Consider the following 20079-nt stretch of genomic DNA (forward strand, 5'->3'; position numbering starts at 1 on the left):
AGCGGCATCGGCACCGGCTCCAGGCGCAGCCCCGCCGGGCCCAGGTAAGGGCTGCGGATCCCGCGTCTCCGCCGTACTCGTTCCCGAGGTCTCGGAGCGCGGGGGTCGGCCGCTCCGGGAGCCGTCGGGTCCGCGGCGCCGCTGTCGGCGCCGGGAGTCGCGGGGCGGAGGGAAAAGAGCGGAGGCGGGGGGTCGGCACCGTGCCGGGGGCCGCGGGTTCACCGGGAGCTTCGCCGCCAGCCCCGGAGAAGGCGCCGTTGCCACCAGCCCGTCCGGCTGCGGCCCCGGGTGCGCGGCGCCGGGGCGCGGAGGTGACAGCGCGGCAGATGCGGGGACAGCCCCCGCCTGCCCTTCTCTCGCTGCTCCGGGGGCTGCCGGTCCCTCGGGTGCTTTGGGCCGGCTGGGTGCACGGCTGACCCCGCATCCTCCCCGAGCGCACGGGTGCTGCCGCGGTGCAGGGGCACCCTGACGTGCCGCCAGCCGCTCTTCTTTGCGTCCTCCCCTCCTGCTCCCGCCGGCTGGACGAGTGGCCACAATGCACAGGTCGACCCAAAGGGAGGAGGTTTTGGAGGCGCTTCCAGGTGTCACCCTGCTCCCGACGTTGTGCACACGCGTGTGTGGCCACACGGCATGCGTGCGCTGCAACGTGCCGCTCTTGTACACACGTGTGGACTTGTGCAGGGCACGGCCCGTTACCCGCATGCTGCAGGCATGAGCACACACGGTAGCCCTGCACGGGTGTGCCTGCAGAGTGCATAGTGTTGGTGTGCAAACCCCCACGCAGTGCTTGCCCATGCACCTTGCACGGGTGCGCACCTGCATGCACAGTGCTGAGCCAAGGGTAGGGTCCTGGCTGCAAAGCTTCATGGTCACAGCTGAACATGCATCTCCTCCTAAAAGCAGGGCAGCAACCAGGGTCCTCCCTGCATCTGCAGGTGTCAGGGTGCTCTGGGGAGCACGGGGCCAACTGTGTGATGTAAACATCCCTGATTGCTGATGCTGAGGCTGCAAGCAGATGGGAGCTGGCAGAGCCTTCCCAATGCACCCTGGCCACTGGGACAGCTGTTGCTCTGCCCAGTCGGGTGCTTCACACCCTAGATATTCTCCAGATGTTCCCAGTGCCAGTTTCCCCCCAGCACCGTGTCAGCCCAGTGAGTGGCTCCAGGGATGGCTGCAGCTATCTCTGCCTCCCTAACGGAGCTGATGATTTTGGGAACGCCCTTTGGGAGAGCTGGAGGTAGACTTCCTCTGATGGGTCTCACCTGGAGCCCCCCATGAGCTGCAGCCACCTGGGGTTGGGGCTGTCAGGCTGAGGGGGTCCCCTTCTTTCACAGCCCCTGAAGCCCTGGCCCTGTGGGATTCCAGCAGCTGACTTTAAATGGGAAACAAATCCCTCTCATGGTGAGGGAAAAGACAACTCATCTCTGAGGGGACCTCATTTACTGCCAAAAAAAGGCCTGTCTGTTGCAAAAGCCTTTGATTCCCCAGCTCCTCTATGGTTTATGCAGAGGAAGCCAGCAAACCTGGCTCTTACTTCTACTGAAATCTCTGAATTTAGTGTACGAGGAAGGAAGGGGCGGTGGTGAAAGAACTGCCTCTAGAGCACTGCGGGATGGAGCTGGCACCCAGTGGGGATGGGGCTCGGGGGCTGGATGGGGTGGGAGCACGGCTGTGCCCCTTGCATTGGGGTGGAGCAGCTGGCCCTGGCTGAGCAGGTGGCACTGGGGTCGGGGGGCTCTGATCTGGTATCGAGTCTGCCTCAGTCCCTGCTCTGGATGATGTCCCAGCCCCTGGGTGACATCCCTGGCTCTTCTCCCAATGCTTTACCAACCAGAAAAGCTATCCCCCACTAGGCTGCACTGCCTGGAACTGCTGCAGCACTGACTGCCTGCCTCTCTGCACGTGCCAGCTCATCCCGGGGAGCTGGGCAGCCAGGGTGGCCCTGCGTGTCTGCCCACATCTGTGTCACTTGCTACATCCTGCAGATCCTGGGTTGCTGCTGGAGCTGTCACATCTGCTCAGCTCTCTCCAAGGGTATCCTTCCTGGGGGGCACATGGGCTGGTGGGGACACAAAACACCTGCATGCTGCCCTGGCTCAACCACCCTGAGCATCTCCTCACAGCTCCCAGATGGACAGCCCCAGCTCATCCAATGACCTGCTGACCCAGTGCCTCTTCCCTTTGTTTTTCCAGGTGCTGAAGGCCCCAATAGGGCAGCAGACCCCCTGCCACCACCACGCTGCTCCATCCTCGATGCTGGGGCCCTGGCTGCCCTCACCTTAACAGGCAGTGCTGGGTGACATGGGGCGTGCGGATCCCCAGCCAGCACCAGCACACCCCATGGCGGTCCCCATTGCTGCCTGGCTCTGGCTGATGCACCTGGCCTCCTGCCTGGCTGCTGGGCACGGCCCCACCCACAGCAAGAAGGAGATCAGCACTGAAGGGGACCTGGTCATCGGGGGGCTCTTCCCCATCCACGAGAAAGGAGTGGGGAGCGAAGACTGTGGCAAAATCAATGAGCACCGGGGCATCCAGCGCCTCGAGGCCATGCTCTTCGCACTGGATGAGATCAACAAGGACCCAAGCATCCTGCCGGGGGTGAGGCTGGGTGCCCACATCCTGGACACCTGCTCCAAGGACACCTATGCTCTCGAGCAGTCACTCGACTTCGTCCGCGCATCCCTGACCAGAGTGGATGGCTCCGAGCACATCTGCCCCGATGGCTCCTATGCTGTCCATGATGATGTGCCCACAGCCATCACTGGTGTCATCGGGGGCTCCTACAGCGATGTTTCCATCCAGGTACCCTTGCAAGATAAGAGCCTGGGCTGTGGGCAGAAGTGGCAGAGGGCATTTACTGGCTGTAGGGCTGCCAAACCTCAGCCCTCATCGGGTGGGGACCTCCTGGAGCTGAGGAGCACGGAGCCCATCCCCTTCCTCGGCCCTACTTCTCTGCTGGGCTGTGTGTCAGGGAGCTCAGCATCTGCTAAGGAAAGCACCCAGTCCAGGCTGCTGAGGCTGGGTGGGTGCATGCCAGCCCTATGCCATGGGATGCTGTCCCATCCCCAGCAGCAGCGGGGGGGCATTAGCCCCTCGGATGGAGCCATCTGTTTGCTGCTGTGGCCCCGCTGGCCACAAACACAGGGGTCAGCACCCACGCAAGATGGCCATCCCTCCGTGGGAATGGTGCTTTATTCACTCTGGGCTCCACAGTCACTCGGAATACCCAGGACAATGTCAATGTGCAGATCCACATCCTTGGTGCAATTTCCAGCCCGGCGCTGCACGTACTCCCTCCAGCAGGTCTGGATGGTGCGGGCGGCCTCCTGGCAGCGTTTGTACTCCGTCCGCATCACCCACGCCCGGACCTGAGCCTGCAGCAGGACAATGGCTCGCTCCAGCTTGATGTACTCTGCCAGCACCCACAGGCGCTGCCGCTCCCTCCGCTGGCTGCCCACCCGTCGCCACCAGCCCTGGATGCGCCGTGCGCTGCTGGCCGCCACCAGCAGTGCCCTCCGCACCAGCTGCCCTCGCCACCACGCCTGGATGGCCATGGCCGCGGCCGTGTCGGGGTCCATCTGTGGGGGCACAACACGGGTGGCCTCAGTGGCAGCACCGTGGGTTGGGATGGGATTTAGGGAGCCCACCTCCCAGGGAGCCCACCTGCGTTTCCATGGGTCCCAGGTGCGTGGTTGGGTACAGAATGTCCACGGGGGGCAGCGACACCTCCTGATGTCAGAATGGCCTTGAAAACCCCACACGAGACAGGAGGAACATGGTCCAGGGCCACCTGATGTGATAGAGTCACCAGATGGTGACAGCCCCACATCCCCCGATGTCCCCACAGCATCACTGCCCTCTGGGACTTTTGTGCCATTAGGGCGATTTGCAGCTAAAAGCATTTGTCCATGTTAATTAAGCTGTATCTCCTGCATAGGAAGCAGAGCTGCGTGCGGCCTGCGAGAGCCGCGTTTTCTAACAGCCTCATTAGCAGGGCTCTCTCCTTTTTGAAGATAACGAGGGGAAGAAGCAGCCACAGCAGTCAATCGCGGTGCCTGACCCACGGGGCTCAGTGGGACAGTGCTCACTGTGCCCCCTCAGCCCTGGGGGCACCAGCTTTGTCATCGCAGATGAGCATCGCTCCATTCGCCTGCGGTGGAGTTTCGGTGTTTGCCATGAATCTATTTACTCCCAACCTTAATCTCAGAGGGGGGGGAGTATAAAATATTAATAAAAATAATAATGAAAAAAAAAAAAAAAGAAATGAGCGGAGGCTGCAAGGAGTAGGAACACACTGGGATTGTGGAGTGGGAAACCTCTGTGAGTAAATGACCCCAAGGCCCTGTGCCAGGCATCAAGGTCTGGATGTGGCCAGGCTTTCCAGTGCTACAGCCCTTGGTGGTCACGGACACACAGGGATCTCCCCATCACCTCTTGCATCCTGTCCTCAGAAGGATGCCCAGGGGACATCATTACACCCCAGCCCTGGGACAACCACAGTTTCCTGTGCTCCAACACAGGACTGAGGGCTTGGATGACCTGTGTCCATCGGACCGCAGGGCACTGGGTTCCTCCAGCCTCCAGATGGGGGTTGCCCATTGGTCAGCCACTCACGGTGTCTAGGAGTGGATGCTCTCAGGGGATGCCTCTCATGGGGTCAAGTCCGGCTGTGCTCACCTCTCCCCTCCATGCAGGTCGCCAACCTGCTGCGGCTCTTCCAGATCCCGCAGATCAGCTACGCTTCCACCAGTGCCAAACTCAGTGACAAGTCTCGCTATGACTACTTTGCCCGCACCGTCCCACCTGACTTCTACCAAGCCAAAGCCATGTCGGAGATCCTCCGCTTTTTCAACTGGACCTACGTCTCCACGGTGGCCTCAGAGGGCGACTACGGCGAGACGGGCATCGAAGCTTTTGAGCAAGAAGCCCGCATGCGCAACATCTGCATCGCCACCTCGGAGAAGGTAGGACGCTCCATGAACAAGAAGACCTACGACGGCGTGGTGCGGGCGCTGCTGCAGAAACCCAACGCCAAGGTGGTCGTGCTCTTCACCCGCAGTGAGGATGCCCGGGAGCTGCTGGCGGCCGCCCACAGAGCCAATGTCTCCTTCATATGGGTGGCCAGCGATGGATGGGGAGCCCTGGAGAGCGTGGTGGCGGGGAGTGAAGCGGTGGCGGAGGGAGCCATCACCATCGAGCTGGCAGCGTACCCCATCCGGGAGTTCGCCGCATACTTCCTCAACCTCCATCCCTACAATAACAGCCGAAATCCCTGGTTTCGGGAGTTTTGGGAGCAAAAGTTCAAGTGCAGCCTTCACATGCAGGACTGCAGCCGGTACTCCCTAAAGACGGGCAAGTTTGAGCCAGAGTCCAAGATCACCTTCGTGGTCAATGCGGTCTACGCCATGGCTCACTCGCTTCACAACATGCACCGGGCGCTGTGCCCCAACACCACCAAGCTCTGCGACTCCATGAAGCCTGTCAACGGCAAGAGGTTCTACAAGGACTTCATGCTCAATGTTAATTTTGATGGTGAGTCCAGAGGTGGAGACGGGGCTTGGTTGCACAGCTGAATGGGTGGAGGGGCAGGGAGGATCAAGGAAGTCACACTCTCACTCCTTGAGGTCTTGGTCTCTCCTTGGAGACTTCAGCTACTTGCTCTGTGATTGATTTAGTCACCTCTCAGGGACTAAGCTAGAGGGAGAGCCTCAGTCAGGAGCCCACAGCTCTGGGGTCAGTCAGAACCATCGTCCCCTCTGGGCTGAGCCCTATGTACCACTCAGAGCCATGGAGGTTTGGGGGGCAGTGACACTGCACGGCTATGCAGACCCCCCTGCTTTGCACTGCAGCATGGCTAGTGGGTGCCAACCATGGTGAGAGCATTCTGCACCACTACTCTCACGATCCCAAATAATAATGCTGCATGCGGCATGAAGGGCGAGGGGCCAGGTTGGAAATAGCCTCTTGGTCATGGTGGGCTGTGTCTCCCCGGTGCATCCCTGTGGCAGTGAGCGTGATCCCACACCATGGCCACATGGGCCAGCTGTCCAAGAAGTGACCATCTCCCTTTCTCATCTCTCCAGCTCCATTCAGGCCAGCAGACACTGAGAGCGTGGTTCGATTTGACCGCTACGGTGATGGGATTGGGCGCTACAATATCTTCAACTATCACCGCATGGATGGGCGGTACCGGTACCAGAAGGTGGGCTACTGGGCCGAGGGGCTCATCCTCAACACCAGCCTCATCCCCTGGGCAGGAATGTCCATCCCAGTGTCCCAGTGCAGTGATCCATGCAAGAAGAATGAGATCAAAAGCATGCAGCCAGGAGACATCTGCTGCTGGATCTGCATCCCCTGCCAGCCCTACGAGTACCTGCTGGATGAGTTCACCTGCATGGACTGTGGTTTGGGTTACTGGCCCAATGAGACCCTGAATGGCTGCTATGAGTTGCCCCAGGAGTACATCCGTTGGAAAGACGTCTGGGCCATCGGTCCCGTCACTATCTCTTGCTTGGGATTTATCTGCACTCTCTTTGTTTTTGGCGTCTTCATGAAGAACAATGACACTCCCATTGTGAAGGCCTCTGGACGGGAGCTCTGTTACATTCTCTTGACTGGGGTCCTCATGTGCTACAGCATGACCTTCATCTTCATTGCAAAGCCTTCCACTGAGGTGTGCACGCTCCGGCGCCTGGGGCTGGGCACATCTTTTGCTGTCTGCTATTCGGCCCTCTTGACCAAGACAAATCGCATCGCCAGGATCTTCAGCGGGGTGAAGGAGGGGGTCCAGCGCCCTCGCTTCATAAGCCCCACATCACAGGTGGTCATCTGCATGGCCCTCATCTCCTGCCAGCTGGTCATCGTCATCATCTGGCTGCTGGTGGAGACCCCTGGTACAGGCAAGGAGACCGAGCCTCACAAGAGGTACATCGTCACCCTCAAGTGCAACAACCGTGACTCCAACATGCTCATTTCGCTCACCTACAACGTCCTCTTGATTGTCCTGTGCACGGTCTATGCCTTCAAGACACGGAAATGCCCTGAAAACTTCAATGAGGCCAAGTTCATTGGGTTCACCATGTACACGACCTGCATCATCTGGCTGGCCTTCCTGCCCATCTTTTATGTGACCTCCAGCGACTACCGAGTAAGAGCCTGAGTTCTGGGGATGCCCATGGGGCCCAACCAGAGCAGCCCGCATGACCGGGGCAGCACAGGGCTGGGAGGGTCTGGGGAAGGGCTGATGAGGGCCCCATCCACGCTCTTGCCTGGGCGTGTGATGCTACCACACCTGTGATGCTCACCCCTCTGCCTCCAGGTGCAGACCACCACCATGTGCATCTCAGTGAGCCTCAGCGGCACGGTGGTCCTTGGCTGCCTCTTCACTCCCAAGCTCCACATCATACTCTTCCAGCCACAAAAGAATGTGGCCAGCCACCGCGTGGGCATGGCGCGCTTCAGCATGGCGGCTGCTGGCTCCAGCCAGTCCCACGGTGAGTGCAGCTGGGCCGGAGTTGGGCAGGGGGACAGCTGGGAAGGGAACAGCTGGGAGGGGGACCTGTGGAGCAGGAGGTAGGGGTGCTGCAGCACCCAAGGGATCGGCCGCTGTATTCCCAAGTTCTCCACCCCAGAGCTGCTCCTGGTGGTCCATCACTGCACTGGGATACCCCGGGTGGGGGCTGCTGCTGGATCCCCCCTCTCATAATTGGTGCCTTTCCCCACCAGGCTCAGCCTCACAGTATGTGCCCACAGTGTGCAATGGCCGCGAGGCAGTGGACTCCACGACGTCGTCCTTGTGAAGGCTGGGGGGAGGCCATGCCCCAGCCCACCCCCTCACAGCGAGCACCAGCCCCAGAGTAGGGGCTGGAGGAGCGGGAAGGTGGCCCCCAGCCCAGCCCCAGCATCACAGCACTCATCCCTCAGAGCCCATCAGTGGCGCGCAGCCCCATCCCCAGCTCCCTTGCACTGAACTGCACTGTCCGTCACGCTTCGTTTGCCCTGAGCCGTGCCCCACCATACCCCTCCTCCACACAGAGCCCCACTGACAGCACGCTGCCCTCACTCACCCCACTTTCTCTCCAATGTCACAACCCCCTCGGATGAGCCAAGCATCACACCAGCCTCCCCAGCACATCCAGACCCCCACACCTGTACCGGTAGCACTTTTCCTTTTCCTCTTCATTTTTACTCCTGGGTTTGCAGGGTCCCAGCCCCGGCCCTGTCCCTGAGGAGCTCTCCATGCTCCCATCCCATGGCGGCAGAGGGACAGGAACACCTGCTCCATGCCTTGGGGCACTGCAGACCCCAGCAGCACCTGGAGAGGGGCTCAGAGGGCTGTTGAGTGATGGGGCCCCAGAGGGCTGAGCCCTTTTTAAGAGTAGATTTTTTCTGTGCCCAAGATTCCTTTTTTTTTTTTTTTTTTTTTTTTTTTTTTTGTAATTTATGTAAATAAAGTGTTCTTTTGTTGGTTGTGGTTTTTTTCTTTTTTCCCTTTCCTTTTCTTCTTTTAAATGCATTCTGCCTTTCCCCAGGGCTGGCTGAGCCTCAGAAGGACACCATGTGTGCCCAGGACAGTGGTGGGGGCCTGGCTGCACTTCTGTGTGCTTTCCCAGCCTCATGATGCCACTGTGCCTGATGCCGTGCGCTGTGCCTTGTGAGCTGGATGCAGCCAGTAGAGGCCCTGCAAGAACTGACAATGAGCAGTAGCTGTGAGCACACTGGAGGGTCCTGTGGAAGATGCAGAGACCCAGGCACAAAAGCCATACAGGTGGCCCCCAGGTACTTACAACCTCCTGGGAAGGGATTTGCCTCCCACCTTCCTTCCTGCATCGAAGGTTTGTGACAACATGGGGATAGGGCCAAGCACCACTGGTGACAGTGTGTGGCTCTGCGTGGCATCAGTCCTGTCACCATAGCAGGTATTTGTGGCCTGAGGAGATGGTGATGCAGAGAACGTAACCCCGGGGAGCCTCTCCTGCCTCGAAATGTGCAAATGAGCCATGCAAATGAGGCCAGAGCGATGCACCCTGCTCTGCTCCTGGTCAATCAATCACAGCACGGCTGTGTTGTAAGGGACCTCCCAGCCCCCAGCCCCATCCCTGCCATGGTCTGGCTGCCCCCCAGCTCGGGCTGCCCAGGGCCCCTCCATGGCCTGGGGCACCTCCAGGGTTGGCAGCCACAGCTCTGGGCAGCGCAGCCAGCACCTCACAGCCCTCTGAGCGAAGAATTTAGCCCTAGCATCTCACCCAAATCTCCCCTCTCTCAGTTTAAAATCGTTACCCTTTGTCCCATCAGACCGTGTAAAAAGTCGCTCACCCCGACGTTCCAGGTCCCCCCGCCCCGCCGGAGCGCAGCCGTGCGCGGTGCCCCGCGGAGCCGCCGGAGGGCGCCGAGTTCCGTCCCGCGGGGTCAGCGCCGCCCGAACCGCCACCACCGGGTCCGCGCCGTCGGGCTCTCGTGCCTCCCAATGAGCTCTGCGGTCATATGTTCAGCGACCCCGGCTGCTCCCTGGGTGCAGCATGGAGGGCTGGGGACAGGGGAAGCTCAGTGTCGTGGCTCACCGATGAACCTCCCGGCCTCCCGGCGCAGGGGCTCCTGCGGGCTCTGTAGATAGAGCAGGCTCTGGCCCAGGTAGTCCTGTGCTGCACTCTTCCTCCTCTCCACCAGCTGGAGAGAAAAGGGCATGGAGTCAGCGCGGAGCAGAACTGACCCTGTCCTGGGTGTGGGAATGTGCGTACCAGGCACTCGCCGATCTGCCAGAACTGTGCCACCTCTGCCAGGTGCTCCAGCCGCCTCCAGCGCAGGAACCGTGTGGCACCAAGGAAGGCTTTCTGGGAGGCCTGCCAAACAGCTGAGATGCCACTGCAGCCCAAGCGGCAGCAGAGCCCGCGTTCCTTGCAGCCCCTCTGCAGGGAGATGCAGCTGCAGGGGCTGACGCTGCCGTGGGCTGCAGTACCCCTGTGGTTGGAGGGCACCACAGGGACAGCATCGCCCTCCCCCAAATGAACACAGTTCCCACCTTGGCCACGCTCTCTTCCTCGTCGTGCAGGTGCAGATACAGCGGGACCAGGCTCCTGTACACCTCCTTCCGCATCTTCCTCTTTTCTCTGCCCTCCACAAAGCTCAGCGTGTCAAGGAAGAGGTGGATGGAGAGCTGACGCACCGTGCCGGACTCCTGCGGAGGAGGAAGGAAGGATGTAAATGTCAGCTCCAAGTCTACTGTGAGCAGGGCCAGCACCGCCAGCGTGGGGACACTGGGGTCACGGCCACATCCCTAGCAAGCTGGGCTCCCTGCTCCCCTTACGTCCTCAAAAAGCGCTGGGAGGCTGCCGGCCAGCTCCAGAGCCACGAGGCTGAGCTTCCCCCTGTCCAGGAGCCGCAGCAGGGTGCTGAGCACTGGCAGGGCCGTGGCGCGGGCGCCGCTGTCCGCATCCTGCAGCTGCTCCATGATGCACGGCAGCAGGCCGAGCATTTTCCTCGCCTGCGGGAAGAACACCCCTTTCTTTTGGCACAACAGAGACCATTGCTGGGGCAGAACCGCTCCAGCTGCAGCCTCCCTACTGGCTTGTCATCATGGCATGGTGCGGTGCTGGCAGGCAGGGCGGTCCCACACAGCCCCGGGGCAGCAGGCAGTGAGGGGATGGGCAGAGAGCTGCTCCTGCTCACCGTGTCCTGCCTCTTGCTGAGCTCCAGGATGCTCCTGAGCACCAGCTGCTGCGTGCCCACGCTCTGGCTCTGCAGATAGGTGTTGAAGAGGCTCAGGATGCGGTGCAGCTCTTCACTGAGGTCCACGCACTCCAGCATCTGCAACACATGCAGCTCTTCGTGCTGAGTCCTACCACCAGCTCGGGGCAATTACAGCAGGGCACGGCCAAACCTGGCCCCAAGGAAGGCAGCAGGGCTGGTGTGGAGGTCCCGCAGCTCCACGTTCACTGCTTCTGCAGCTGTTGCTCACCTCAACGAGGAAGACCATGGCCACCATCTCCCAGGAGCAGAGCTTGGTGCTAAGCAGCTCAACCAGCTGGTGGAAGATGGGGTCACGCAGAGCACCAGGCAGTTCCCTCATCACCCTGGCAGGGATAAGAAGGCACCATCAGCCCTGAGCTGGGTGGGCACAGCTCTCCTGGCTGTGCTCTACTCCCACAGTGCCCCAGGGGCCACAGGCTTTTGTCTGAGAACTGGGGACTCCCCATGATGCCACAAGGAAGGGCTCTCACCTGGCCACCACCTGCACGCCCTGGAGGTGGGTGACGGTGCTGAGAAGCGCGTCCCAGCCACCCTGCTCCTGGATGGCCTCCATCTGCCTCTGGAGGCCCACGCTGCAGAGCAGCACCTTCAAGGCCTGCACCGCGGACCTGCGGGTGGAGAAGGGTGTGAGTCACGTCGGGAGCCCCAGCACCGGGACCCTGGGTGCAGCGGGGGGGCGGGGATGTGGCACCTGATGGGAGTGAGCTGGTGCTGCTGGTGCTCTTCCCAGAAGATCTCCACCTCCTGCAGTGTCAGCTCCGTGGTGAGGGACACTTGCAGGAGGAGGGCCAGAAAGAGCTGGGGGAAGATGGCCTGGGCCTCCTTCAGGACCAGAGGCAGCTGGAGTATCTCCGGTAGGATCCTTGCTGCCTGCAGAAAGCACCCAGACGCTGTCTTTGTCCCATCCCCCAGGTTTCCAGCCCATCTCAAGAGGTGTGGGGATGGAGGAACAAATGGAGAGGGACACCCCCAGAGCACCAGGCAGGTCTAGAGGTGTGTCCCAGTGCCCCAGGGCAGAAACCAGGCTTGGGGGTGGATAGGGAAGGGTAGCGAGGACTCAGGCTGAGCTGGGTGAGTGAGGAACTCACAGCCAGGGCAAGGACACGTGGCCTGTCCCCAGTGGATGCAGACATGTGGTACAGAGAATGGTTTGTGAGCACTTGGAGCAGCTCCTGCAGCACCTTCTCCACAGCTGGGGGCTCCGAGAGCATTTCCCTCCACATGGTGATGGTGACACTGCGGGTCCCCAGGGCTGTCAGTGTGGCTGCCTCCGCCTGGCTGATGGCCGTGGGGTGGGGAGGGGATAGGAGCCCTGAGGGCCGTGGGCCCCATACCTGGTGCAGGTGGGGGAGCAACCCAGCAGGCTGCTAACCATCTCCCTCGGGTGTTTGCTGGCCAGCACGAGCAGGGCCCTGCCCAGGCTTTCGAGAGCCGGCTCAGCTTTGATGGAAGGCAGGCTGTTGTAGATCATCTTCACAATCTTTCGCACCTGGAGGGGGACACACGTGAGAATGGGATGGCACTGGAGCAAGGCCCTGCTGCCGTCCCTGCTGCTGCCTGCTGGCCAAACGCGGTGCCAGTGCCAGGGATGGGGCAGAGCCCCGAGGGCTGGAGCTGTGGCAGCAGCAGGTTCCCACCTGCCCTGGAGGGAAGTGAGCCTCTGCTGCGAGCACATCCACCATGTGGGCAGCCAGCTCGGTGCTGTGGAGGCTCGGCGCTGTCATGCTCTCAATGGCTGTGAGGAAGATGCTCACCCTTTCAGGGTACTGAAGGTATTTCAGAAACATCTGTGGGAGGAAGGAGAGAAGGGACGACTCATCCCCTGCATGGCTGCTTGGCTGAAAGCTGGGAGCAGGGGCTGGGCTGGGTGATGCCTGGGGTACAGAGCGTGAGGGCCCTGCGGGCACCAGGGCTGCTTGGGGAAAGCGCCTGCACTCTTCCTGTCATTGCAGGCCTGGGTTCTCCTGTGGGCTCAGGGTTTGCTCTTCTTACCATGAAGATTTTGCTGGCATTGTTCTCTTGGGAAATGTGTTCATAGAACAGTATTTGCCAGCGTTCCCGGAGCTGTTGCTTCTTGGGATCCTTCTGCCACAGCCACATTCCTGGAGAGGAGCAGACACAATGTCAGGGAGGGGCCTGGGCACCTGGGGGTTGGGAACCTGGCCCAACACAACTCCTCTCACTTTGAGAGGCGATGAAAATGAAAAGCTGATGGACAGCCTTCATCGCCTCATCTCTGGTCCCCTCATCAGTGGAGGTGCAGCACAGGATCAGCTGCCCGGCCAGCTTCCCCAGCACAGGGAAGCGTTGGTTCTCTGTGCACTGATGCCGGAGCACCACAGCTCCTGTAAAGCAGGAGCACACCTGGGGAGAGAGGCAGCAAAGATACACGGCTGAGCAGAGCAGCGGGGACCAGCCCAGGCTCTGTGCAAGCCTGAGACAGGTTGGCTCCAGCTGGGTAGACAGGATGGGGTGCTGGAGCTGTGCGCACCAGGGCTCCCTACCTTGGGCAAGGAGCAGGTGTTGCTGAAGGCGAGCAGCCTGCCAATGCACGCCACGGCCCTCTCCTCCACGGCCACCAGCTGGCACATGGTGAAGGGCAGCAGGAGCTGTGGAGAGAAAAGCTGCCGGTGTGCCCACAGCACGGGGCGCTCGTCCTTCCGCTCGCTCCCCAGCTGCAGTGGGGGTCGGTGTTTGCATCTCTGTCCTGCTGCAGCCCTGCCGCCTTCCCACTGCTCCCCACCCATCCCTCTGACCCCACAAGGGCCGGTCTTGGGCCAGCACCCCCTGCCCGCAGCAGGTCCTGGGGAGATCTCGCATGGATCCCCCCTTTATGGCCTTGAACCATCCCCGCAAATCCCAGCCTTGCCCCAGCCAGACCTCCAAGATGTTCTGCAGCTCCACGAGGACAGAGGTGCCTGCGCTGCCCACCAGCACCTGCAGCAGGCGGTGCAGGGCTTCCATGGTCTGCAAGAAGGACAGGGGTCAGGATGGCCTTCCCTGCCGCGTCCTGCTGGCAGCAGAGGGGCCTCCCGGGTGGTGGTGCCCAGGAAGCGCCCCAGGGCCCAGCCCGTGCGCACCTCCATGTAGAGTGCAGCGTCCAGGTCCTTTGTGTCCTCGTGGCGAGGGAGGTGGAGGACGCTGCTGAGGCAGGCACGCAGGAGGCTGCTCTTCCGCTCCTCTGGAAGCAGCCACGCACTGCTGTAAGAGGAGAGAGGGCAGAGGCGTGATGCTCCGCTCGGCACCCTGTGCCCCGCTGCCCGCCCCGCTCAGGGCCCCCAGCTGGGACCAGTGCCACCACGTTGGCCAAAGCTGGGCTGGGGCGGTACCTCATGGCGGCGATGGCACTCATGGCCTGCTGCCGCAGCTCCGTGTCCAGGCGCTCGGCGGGCTCCTCCTGCAGCAGCGCCTGAGGGCACGGTGCGATGGGAAGGGATGGGACGTGCAGTGTGCCCTGCTTGTAGACAGAGCCCGGGCACCCCATCCCAGCGCCCCTCCCAGCTCCTGGGGCTCCCCACGACCCCGCAGTGGGAAGGGCTGTGCCCACCGCCCGGCCCTGCAGTGCTCCCCTTACCTCAATGCACTGCGCCACCTCCAGCGGGCAGACACACAGCCGGTAATGGGCACCACAGTCCTCCGCTTCGCAGACAGCACGGACGGAGGCCAGAAAGTTCATCTTCTGTGCCTCTGCCTGAGACAGGGAGAGGACTTACAGGTGCTGGCATCAGGGCACCATCTGGGCACGGCCAGGCAGGGGCAGCCAGGGAAGCACAGAGTGCCCGCTACCTGGGGTCTGCGTGTGCAGCAGGCACGGATGAAGCTCATGGGATTCTCCTGCTGTGGTGACATGACAGAGGCAGAAAGCCTCTCACCCGGGCCCAAGGACACCTGTACCTCACACACTGCATCAGAACCCCACTGGGGGCTGGAGAGCTGCGATACCATAAGCTTCTCTGGCCAGGCCTCTTGTGGGCAGCTGGGGTGTCTCCGTTCCATCCTGCAGAGAGGAGATGGGCAGATGTGGCTCCTGCCCTGTGGCAGGGCAGAGATGTCACCGAGTACCACCACCGTCTCTGTGACCCTCTCCCCCTCTGCTCAGCACCTCTCCTTTTACTATTGGATGGCCCCAGAGCCCAGTGGGGTCCTGGTGTGGGCCCGCACACATTTCTGCCTGCACTGGCAGTGTCCCCTGTCCTGACTGCCCCTGTCCCCACCACTAGCCCCTGACCTGGGGCAGCTGCAGCAGCCATGGCTGCACAGAGCAGCACCCCTGGATGTTGCCTGGCCCTTCCTCCTCACACAGCAACACCCAGAATGGCACACTCAGAGCTGCTCCTGGCACTGCAATACAAACCAGCTCCGTTTTGTCTGCCGTGTCTGTTGGGCCAAAGCCCCAGTTCCAAGCCCCATCAGCGCTGACCCAGCTGCTCCCGGCATTGCGACTGGCTTTACGTGGCAAGTTGCCTGGACTTTGTGCTTTTAGTTCTCATTGTACTGTTCTCAGGTAGCAATAAACTCTATTAATGTTCCCCAAGCTGAGTATATTTTGCCCATTGAGTGACCTTTCCATCCTTATCTCAGCCCTTCTTCCATCAGAAAGAACCTGAGTTGGCAATTTCACTACCCTTTCAATGAGAGCTAAGGAGTCTACCAGGAAACCCAAGAAGGACACAGGAGGGAACCATAGAGTTCTGCTGTTCAAGGTGGTGATCCCTCTGCTCTATGTATCCTAAGCCACAATCACTGTGCTTAGGTAATTCCCCCAGCCTGGAGAGTCCTGCTCTGCTCTGCTGAGGGCAACATTGCAAAGACTGGGCTGTGTGCATGTTGGTGACAACAATACACAATGGGGCTCTCCTGCACACCAGGAAAAGCTGTGTTTGGTATGTCAGGATAGCCCCAATATGGGGAGTACTATGAGCTGGTGAATGGACTCTTGCCAGGCTTAAAAATCACCCCATGCAGACACCACCCCTGGGCCTCCAGCCTCACCTGACTAGAGACTTCTTGACCTTCTCCATTACCTCCAGTGCCTGGGACCGCGGGGCAGAAATATTTGAACAGCTGGGAAGGGGCAATTCAGGCGGCTCTTTCCACAAGGGAAGACAAGGTCTTGTATCCCAGTCATCCTGCAATATTTAAGAATGGTCTCCTTGGGCACATCTCACTTTTGAGGACACAGCTTTGGTGAAGCCAGCTGCACGCTAAGGGGGAACTGGGTTCTATGGGGTACTGGAGAGACAGGGATCCCGAAGCAGGTGGAAGTGGCAGATGGAGGCCGCTTCCTGGGAGAACTGGGATCCAGAAGTAGCGACTCGGGGGACTTGGGTTTACCGAGAGCCAGCGCAGTGGGAGCGGCATTACTGCCCACAAGCCGGGCGGCAGCCAGAGCCGCGGGGCTCGCAGGACCCGAGCGCGTCTATTTGGGGCGGACCTAATCGAGAACTGCGGCCACGCAGCCCTCCGCAGCGCCTCACAGACGAGCGGCGCGGATCGGACCTGATTGAAGCCCACGATTGACTCGGCCGCGCCCTCTTCCGCCCCGTATAAAAGGCTCTGGCAGGGGCGGGGCCGTCAGTGCGAGAGCGGCTGCATATTGGGCTGTGTTGTGTGAAGGCCCGTCCTTAGGTGCCACAGCATCGCTTTTAGGGGCCCAAACCTCATTTTATGGTCAAAGCCTCTATTTTTTTTTTTTAATGGCAAACTCTATATTTGCTTGCTATGATTCCAAGCCTTCCTCTAAATCCCAAAGACTGTTTGAACCCTCATTTCTGTACATCCCCAAGTGTGATAATAGTGCCCCCAGCCTCACTTTCATTGTTTGCACTGCCATTTTTATAACTGTTTCTGGGCTCTAAAAATTGGATTTGGAACTCTAAGGATGATATTAAGAACATAAAATGGCGAGTTGCTGTCCTTAAACTGACGGTTTGGACACCAAAAAGGAGTTTTTGCATCCTACAAACAGAATTCAGGCCTTGGACCCTAGTCTGTGGCTTTGGGCTCTAAACAGAATAGTTTGTACTGTGCAGTAAGGACATTAGAAAGAAGGGTTTTGTTCAAAAATGAGACTGTAGGCCCTCAAAATAAAGCTAAAATGTGGGTTTAAGCAATAAAAAGAAGGCTTTGTAACTCAAATTGAGTCTCAAAGCGTGGATAATGTGTCCTTGGGCCCTAAAAACTGAAAGCCCTTCTGGTCCTTACTAATAAGCTTTAATCTTGTAAAAAGAGATCTTAGACCCTGAAGTAGGGTTTGTGCCCTAAGAAGTGATGTTTTGGTCCTCAAATCATGCGTTGGACTTTAAAAATGGGTTTTTGCACCCTTAAACAGGTGGAGTGGGATTGATGGTGGTGACTTGTGCCCTAAAACTGGTTGTTGGGAGCCTAAAAAGAAGGCTTTGCACCCTAAAACTCAGACTCCCTGAATGAGGCTAAAAAGGAGATCTTGTGCCCTCAAATGAGTGTGAACCCTGACAGTAAGGGTTGGCTCTAAATATGAGTATTTAAAATTGAGCGCTTAGACTATAAAAAGAGACTTTGGATCTTAAATGGATTCTCTGAACTCTGAAAATAAGTCTTTGGACCCCCTGAAAGGGACGCTGACACTTACAAAGTGAGACTGTGAGCCCTAAAAATCAAGGGTTGGGGCCCTATGACCAATAGTTTGAAGCCAAAACTGAGGTTTGTGTCCTGAAAAGAAGAGTTTGGCTCTAAAGTCCAGGCCTTGGCCCTTAGAATGAGGCTGTGGGCCATGGAGAAAAGGGGCTGTAGAGTCAAATAAGGCTTTGGACTCTAAAAACGAGGCTTTGCACACACTTAAAAGGATTGTTGGAGACGCTTTGTGTCCCAAAAATGAGACCCTCGGATGGAAAAGAATGAGCATTTATGCCACAAAAAAGTATCGCACTCTAAAAATGAAGGTTTCGGACCCTCAGATCTGGCAGTTTGGACCCTAAAAGGAAGCTTTGGACGGTAACGGTAAGGCGTTCCGTGGAAGTGGCCGCGCAGTCACAAGGTGGCGACTCCGATCCGCGTCTTCATTCTCTGCTCTCCCAGTGCCTCCCACCAGCTCGCAGCCCTCCCTCCCCTTCCATTTTCCCCTCCTGGTCGGGTTGTTCTTGCATGGAATTCCAGCTAACCTTTGATTTCAGGCCCAGTTCAGAAAGCACTGAACTTCTCACTAGAGTGGGTCTGAGTTTAGCAACTAGATGGAAAATTTACCTTCAGTGTCGCAGGGCCCGCTTCTCAAATGTCCTATTAATATTTAAAATGCTGAACACATTGGTCTGTGCAGGACTATGCCAACTGGGGGACAGGGTAGGTTTTACACAGCCACAGGGAGACCATATTTTCCTGTGAAGGCTGAGGCTCTCAGAGACGAGGGGTGAGGGGAAGCATGTGCTGCCTACAGAGGAGGCACCAAGAGAAGTGGGGTTGGTTGGGGCAATGCACACAATCTAACGTGGACCCAGCAACTGCACCCAGGTCTCCAGGGTAGTAACAGCACTCTCAGAGCGAGATCATCCCATCTCCCCAGTCGTAGCATGGGTTTTCTGCAGCTGTTTGATGTCCCATCCCAATACAGGCAAGAGGGAGGGTTTGAGCAACTAACCCTGCAATGCTTTGGAGCTTGAGTAAGAACTCAACCAGCTGGATGGGATGGCTGTTCTGTTCCTGCCCCTTCCCATCCAGAGAGCACAGCCAAAGCAGGCAGCTACAAGCAGACAGAAATCACAGATACAGATCAGTATAGCTGAGATTGCTGTTTGTGCTTCCCTCATTGCTGCTGTAGGAGGAGGAAACTCAAGCCAGCTTTCACACCATGGAGAAGACCAAGGAGGGAAGCTCAGCCAATGAGAACAGTGGTCCCAATTTCTTCCATAGGAAGATATTGCGTTACATCAGGAGAAGACATAAAGCTGCCACATCAGTGATTTTCTCTGCTCCTAAATGACTTCATCCTCACAGCAGTGCCAAACCCGTTCTGTCATATCATGTTTTTTTTTTTCCCCACCTGCCTTTGTAATTGCACTGCTTCCTTAGGGAGTTAAGAAAAATGGCAGAGGGACAAAACCTTTTCCGCAAGCAAATCTCTCACTGCCCCACCTGCAAATTTGTTCAAGCAATCTGGGAGAGATTTGACCTGTGCAGGGAAGAGGGGGAAGGGAGGAGCCTCTGTTGTTATCAGAACCGATCTTTACTGCTGGGTAACAAGTAGGCAATGAAGCAAAAGCCACTGGAGTTTAGAGAGGAAGCTGAGCCAAAGGTCAGCAGGCTGTCCTAGAAGTTTGTTATCAGAACCTTGAAAACAGGGAGGAAGGTTGTATGAGTTGACTGTAGCAGTAACCTGAAGAGGCTGGTGGAGCTGAAGGAGGCTGTCATGTAGCTGCAGTGGGTGATGAGGGATCAGAGACCTACTGATGATGAGATACAGCCCACCCCAGAGTGCTGGAGGAATGCACTGTCACTCCTTACACGAAGATATACAGCACCTCAGTCATCTGAGAGCCGGAGGGAAAGGGAAGTCAGAATGTCTGTTTCCAGAACCGGCCTAAAGGAGCAGGAAGATCCAGGAGCGAGAACTCATGGAGAGCTGGACCTGGACTGAACCCCACCAGCAGCTTTCTGGCATCTGTGAAGTTGTCCTTAAGCCACTGGAAGGCACCCAAAGCTGCTCCATGAAGTAGTGCAAAACTGTCTTTAAAATATCTCCCAGTACAGCTATGGATCTGCACCTCTGGGCACATGCACTTCTTTGGCCCTGAGGTTTCCCCTCTTGCAGCATGAAGAGCTCCATTCCCCACATTACAGGCTAGCCCCGAAGTCCTTGGTTCCAGGGGCATTGCTTTGTTTAAATACAGGTTCTTTCTAAGCAAGCAGAGTCTGCTGATTTCCCTGACTGAGTGCGTGCAGCTACCTCCGGTCCTGAACTTTCTCTGCTGTTTCCCACTGGGGTGAGCAGAGTTCACACTCGGATGAACTCATGACTGTGTCAACCCAGGGGGCATGAAGATCAGGAGCAGGCAAAGGTGAGCAGAGTGCACAAGAATGAGGCAGAGACCTTTGGGACAAAGAGTTCCCCACTCGTGGAGCCATCACTGCATGGACCCTGACGCCAGGACAGGGCTGGATGGAATATGCTCCACCATCTCCCTGTTGGAGAGCAGACACATTCTTTTGCTTCTGCCTCTCTGCTCAGTGCCAGCTCTGCAACGCGCCTGCTAAATAAAGTTAGCCCTATCAAGACCGAGCGCGTTCCTGCCTGTCAACTCGATCCACCATGCATGGCACCAAACCTGTTTTATCAACTCCTGGAGCTGGGAGGCAGCTGGA

At 58.5% G+C, this 20079-nt stretch overlaps 3 protein-coding genes across 9 annotated transcripts; 1 reads left to right on the top strand and 2 right to left on the bottom strand.

Moving 5' to 3' along the window:
• Positions 1 to 2149: 2149 nt before the first annotated feature.
• Positions 2150 to 7862, top strand: GRM2 (glutamate metabotropic receptor 2). Of its 2 annotated transcripts, XM_010718361.4 has the most exons (5): positions 2150 to 2802; positions 4695 to 5532; positions 6084 to 7147; positions 7319 to 7493; positions 7726 to 7862. In XM_010718361.4, exons 1-5 carry the CDS (start codon positions 2302 to 2304, stop codon positions 7797 to 7799), a joined length of 2652 nt encoding a protein of 883 aa, XP_010716663.1. In that variant the 5' UTR covers positions 2150 to 2301; the 3' UTR covers positions 7800 to 7862. The 2 variants fall into 2 exon arrangements, with proteins under 2 accessions (XP_010716663.1, XP_019475446.1); XM_019619901.3 differs by lacking the exon at positions 7726 to 7862 and having other exon boundaries at positions 7319 to 7632.
• On the bottom strand, positions 2527 to 4815 carry IQCF6 (IQ motif containing F6). Of its 2 annotated transcripts, none has more exons than XM_019619941.2 (2): positions 3664 to 3805; positions 2527 to 3578 (listed from the first exon to the last, which is right to left on the bottom strand). In XM_019619941.2, the coding sequence occupies exons 1-2, from the start codon at positions 3673 to 3675 to the stop codon at positions 3192 to 3194; spliced, it is 399 nt and encodes a 132-aa protein (XP_019475486.2). In that variant the 5' UTR covers positions 3676 to 3805; the 3' UTR covers positions 2527 to 3191. The 2 variants fall into 2 exon arrangements, with proteins under 2 accessions (XP_019475486.2, XP_085092130.1); XM_085236004.1 differs by adding an exon at positions 4678 to 4815 and having other exon boundaries at positions 3159 to 3790.
• Positions 7863 to 8815: 953 nt separating the features above from the next.
• LOC104915605 (maestro heat-like repeat-containing protein family member 6) lies at positions 8816 to 15201 on the bottom strand. Of its 5 annotated transcripts, none has more exons than XR_014886403.1 (22): positions 15101 to 15201; positions 14533 to 14743; positions 14321 to 14437; positions 14076 to 14155; positions 13827 to 13947; positions 13627 to 13713; positions 13251 to 13355; positions 12930 to 13110; positions 12739 to 12848; positions 12384 to 12533; positions 12081 to 12235; positions 11835 to 11982; positions 11438 to 11616; positions 11217 to 11354; positions 10955 to 11069; positions 10666 to 10803; positions 10304 to 10480; positions 10019 to 10174; positions 9738 to 9905; positions 9561 to 9666; positions 9316 to 9473; positions 8816 to 8929 (listed from the first exon to the last, which is right to left on the bottom strand). XR_014886403.1 is itself a non-coding variant. In XM_085235990.1 (21 exons), the coding sequence occupies exons 1-21, from the start codon at positions 15181 to 15183 to the stop codon at positions 9409 to 9411; spliced, it is 2724 nt and encodes a 907-aa protein (XP_085092116.1). In that variant the 5' UTR covers positions 15184 to 15201; the 3' UTR covers positions 8837 to 9408. The 5 variants fall into 5 exon arrangements, 2 of the variants coding, with proteins under 2 accessions (XP_085092116.1, XP_085092115.1); XR_014886404.1 differs by having other exon boundaries at positions 8835 to 8974; XR_014886405.1 differs by having other exon boundaries at positions 8839 to 8978.
• Between the last annotated feature and the right edge of the window lie 4878 nt (positions 15202 to 20079).

This window comes from Meleagris gallopavo, chromosome 14 (genome assembly GCF_905368555.1).
Source record: "Meleagris gallopavo chromosome 14, MGAL_WU_HG_1.1, whole genome shotgun sequence".
In the NCBI taxonomy this organism is placed as follows: Eukaryota; Metazoa; Chordata; class Aves; order Galliformes; family Phasianidae; genus Meleagris; species Meleagris gallopavo.

Bases quoted from the DNA above. Each gene is read 5' to 3' on its own strand.
- GRM2 (XM_019619901.3), top strand. From the start codon at position 2,302: ATGGGGCGTGCGGATCCCCAGCCAGCACCAGCACACCCCATGGCGGTC. The intron at 2,803-4,694 runs GTACCCTTGCAA...CCCTCCATGCAG, and splicing joins ACAGCGATGTTTCCATCCAG to GTCGCCAACCTGCTGCGGCT. The intron at 5,533-6,083 runs GTGAGTCCAGAG...TCATCTCTCCAG, and splicing joins GCTCAATGTTAATTTTGATG to CTCCATTCAGGCCAGCAGAC.
- LOC104915605 (XM_085235989.1), bottom strand. From the start codon at position 15,183: ATGCCGGGAGCAGCTGGGTCAGCGCTGATGGGGCTTGGAACTGGGGCT. The intron at 13,111-13,250 runs GTAGGGAGCCCT...CTCTCTCCCCAG, and splicing joins ACACCTGCTCCTTGCCCAAG to GTGTGCTCCTGCTTTACAGG. The intron at 12,534-12,738 runs GTAAGAAGAGCA...TTCCTCCCACAG, and splicing joins ATGCCAGCAAAATCTTCATG to ATGTTTCTGAAATACCTTCA.